General features: G+C 40.1%; 1 protein-coding gene across 4 annotated transcripts in view; it reads left to right on the top strand.

The window, feature by feature from the left end:
- LOC107659573 (interleukin enhancer-binding factor 3 homolog) overlaps positions 1–2,429 on the top strand; it is a 34,621-nt gene that overhangs the window by 5,587 nt on the left and 26,605 nt on the right. For all 4 annotated transcript variants that reach the window (XM_016448576.1, XM_016448575.1, XM_016448578.1 and 1 more), the window contains exons 5-6: positions 1–107; positions 180–327. In XM_016448576.1, the coding sequence (XP_016304062.1) occupies positions 1–107; positions 180–327 (255 nt within the window). The remainder of the gene's footprint in view (positions 108–179; positions 328–2,429) is intronic.

Raw genomic sequence — 2,429 nt, 5'->3', positions numbered from 1 at the left:
TCCTGCTGAAGGGAGATCTTGATCTGGAGCTTGTGCTGTTGTGCAAAGACAAACCCACCATCACCCTGTTAAAGAAAGTTTCCGAGAACCTCGCTGTGCAGCTTAAGGTATGTCTGCATCTCTGATTTTAAGCATTGTTTACAAAGGCAGAATAAAAAACATGCATATCTTTCCAACAGCTCATCACAGATGAAAAATATGACGTTAAACCTTGCGTCCGTGATGCCACCATTGTCATCAAGAACTCCAAGGAGCCACCGCTGACCCTCACCCTTAACCTGACATCACCTCTCGTGAGGGAGGAGGCTGAGAAGCAGGCCGCCGGAGGTAGGTTTGAAATCAAGTGCCTTATGCTTCCTCTAACCACCCCACAACCCCAGAGACAGCAAATGCAGATGGGATGGACTCAGGCAGGGATATTGTTTATTGGGCCTTCAATGGAGCTTGGGGATATTGTGTACAGACTAGTCATGTAACACAGATTGTTATGTTTACTGCCACCTGAAGTCTCACAGTTCCTTGCAGCGTGATGTTAGAGTGTTGATGGCCCAATATACAGTAACATAAGTGATGGGTAAAGCTTTAAATAAGACCCAGTTCCCTTTGAAGTATTTAAAAGGAGAGTTTACTGAAGGCTTACTGAGAATTAAGAAACAAAATCACAAACCTTGTTGTTTGCATGTGTTCGTATAATGGAGAAGAAAGGGAACGGTTTGCATTGCAGCAAAAATGAGAAGCAGAAGTATTGTCGAGTTCTGGTTTGTTCGCCAGGACTTGTTGACAGAGCCTTTCTCAAAGAGGCTGGACAGAGGGCAGGAGGGTTATAGATAATGCTAGACATTAGGATACAGCGTAAATAATAGATTCGACCCAGAGTGATCATAATATGGTCACAGTAACTCAATGGATCTGTAGTTAACTTTAGAGAATTGTGGGTGCCCTTTTTTAGTTTAGTAAAGAGCTTTTTCAGGGCTAGGGTGTTGTATAGGGAAAACACCGACATAAAAACTTGTTTCGGTAAGAAAACAATTGACCTTTGGCTAAACCCCATTTTTACAATCTTGGCAGCTTTTGCCATTCTCCATTTTATCAGACAAACTTCTGGTCTTTGGTCTATGGAAGTTTTTTAACCAAAATATGGTAAACTGTTGCTGCTAAATCTTTACCAATTGTATTACATGTTCTATGACATTGCCATCTTACAGTTGTTTTTAAATAAAGCTGCTCCCTTTGCAGTTTTTAGTCATTTTACTCTAAACTTATTATGATTATGATACTTTGCATTGTCACAATTTAATCCAATTAATATAAAAAAATATTTAATAAGCACATCTTATTAAAAAAATAACACTTAAAATATCTGGATGTTTCCTGCAAAACTTGTATAAGCGATGTAAAGGTAACCAAAGGGTGGCGGGGCTTAGCGAAGGGTCAATCGAGAGCAAACTTGATGCCGAACTCAAAGCCTAGCCCTATCTGTGACCCCTCGGTTAGTGATGCCTGCCTTAGACCATCGTGAGCCATCAGTTTTGCTGCAGTGTGGGCTCGTTTTGATCATACCTCTTGTGTATCTGAATACTGCTGCCTGTGGTTCAAAATCTGATTCTCTCTGTCAAGCCTTCTAGTTTGTCGATTTTAGGGACGCTGGACCTTTGACCAACTGGACGCTCTCTGTCTCGGAAGGGGCAAGGCAGTGCACCCAGAAAAAAAAACAAGGGGGCGAGGGGGAGGGGTTCCCCCATGTCACATGAATGCACAAATGCACTCCGATCTCACAGATACACAAGCCATAGAAGAACCTCCCTTTGACATTCACTCACTGTACACTTCATGCCACAAAATACAGCCACAAGGGCTCTGTTCCAAATCATAGTGAGCTGCCTACCTAGACGCCATCTTGAGGCATCACAGGTGAAGACAGTGGCAGAAAATTGTTGGCGAAATCATCACGTGTCTTCCATAGTTAGTCCAGATGCATTGCGCATAAATAACGTTTATGCATTTTGGCAGATGCTTTTATCCAAAGCGTTATTAAAACACTTTCACAGAAATTTGTAACAGTCAACCCTTAATCCATTTTAGAGTTTATGTAACGCAAACTATATATAGGCTTTTAAATGACTCTTTTATAATATTTCAACTTGTGACTTTGCCAAGGAATTTGGCATGGCATTGAAACGCCAACCAACCGAAGTGTTACGATGGTTTTGTGCCGAAATTTGATCTAAAATGGTGTACTTTCATGTAAAGTGGTATTTTACATAAGTATGTTTATTAGTTAATTCAAAAGTATAATTATAAGTGGTTCTGTCTATTTAAGAAAAATAGACTGTTTTACTCAATATTTCTGTGTGCATTAGTTTATGTGGACATATTGGAATGTACCATGAATGTTTATGGACATGTTTTTAGTTTAAATGTAAAATTTC

This window comes from Sinocyclocheilus anshuiensis, unplaced genomic scaffold (assembly GCF_001515605.1).
Source record: "Sinocyclocheilus anshuiensis isolate Anshui unplaced genomic scaffold, SAMN03320099.WGS_v1.1 scaffold1277, whole genome shotgun sequence".
In the NCBI taxonomy this organism is placed as follows: domain Eukaryota; kingdom Metazoa; phylum Chordata; class Actinopteri; order Cypriniformes; family Cyprinidae; genus Sinocyclocheilus; species Sinocyclocheilus anshuiensis.
Note: the sequence above shows the minus strand (reverse complement) of the source record. Positions and strands in the feature narration are given on the sequence as shown.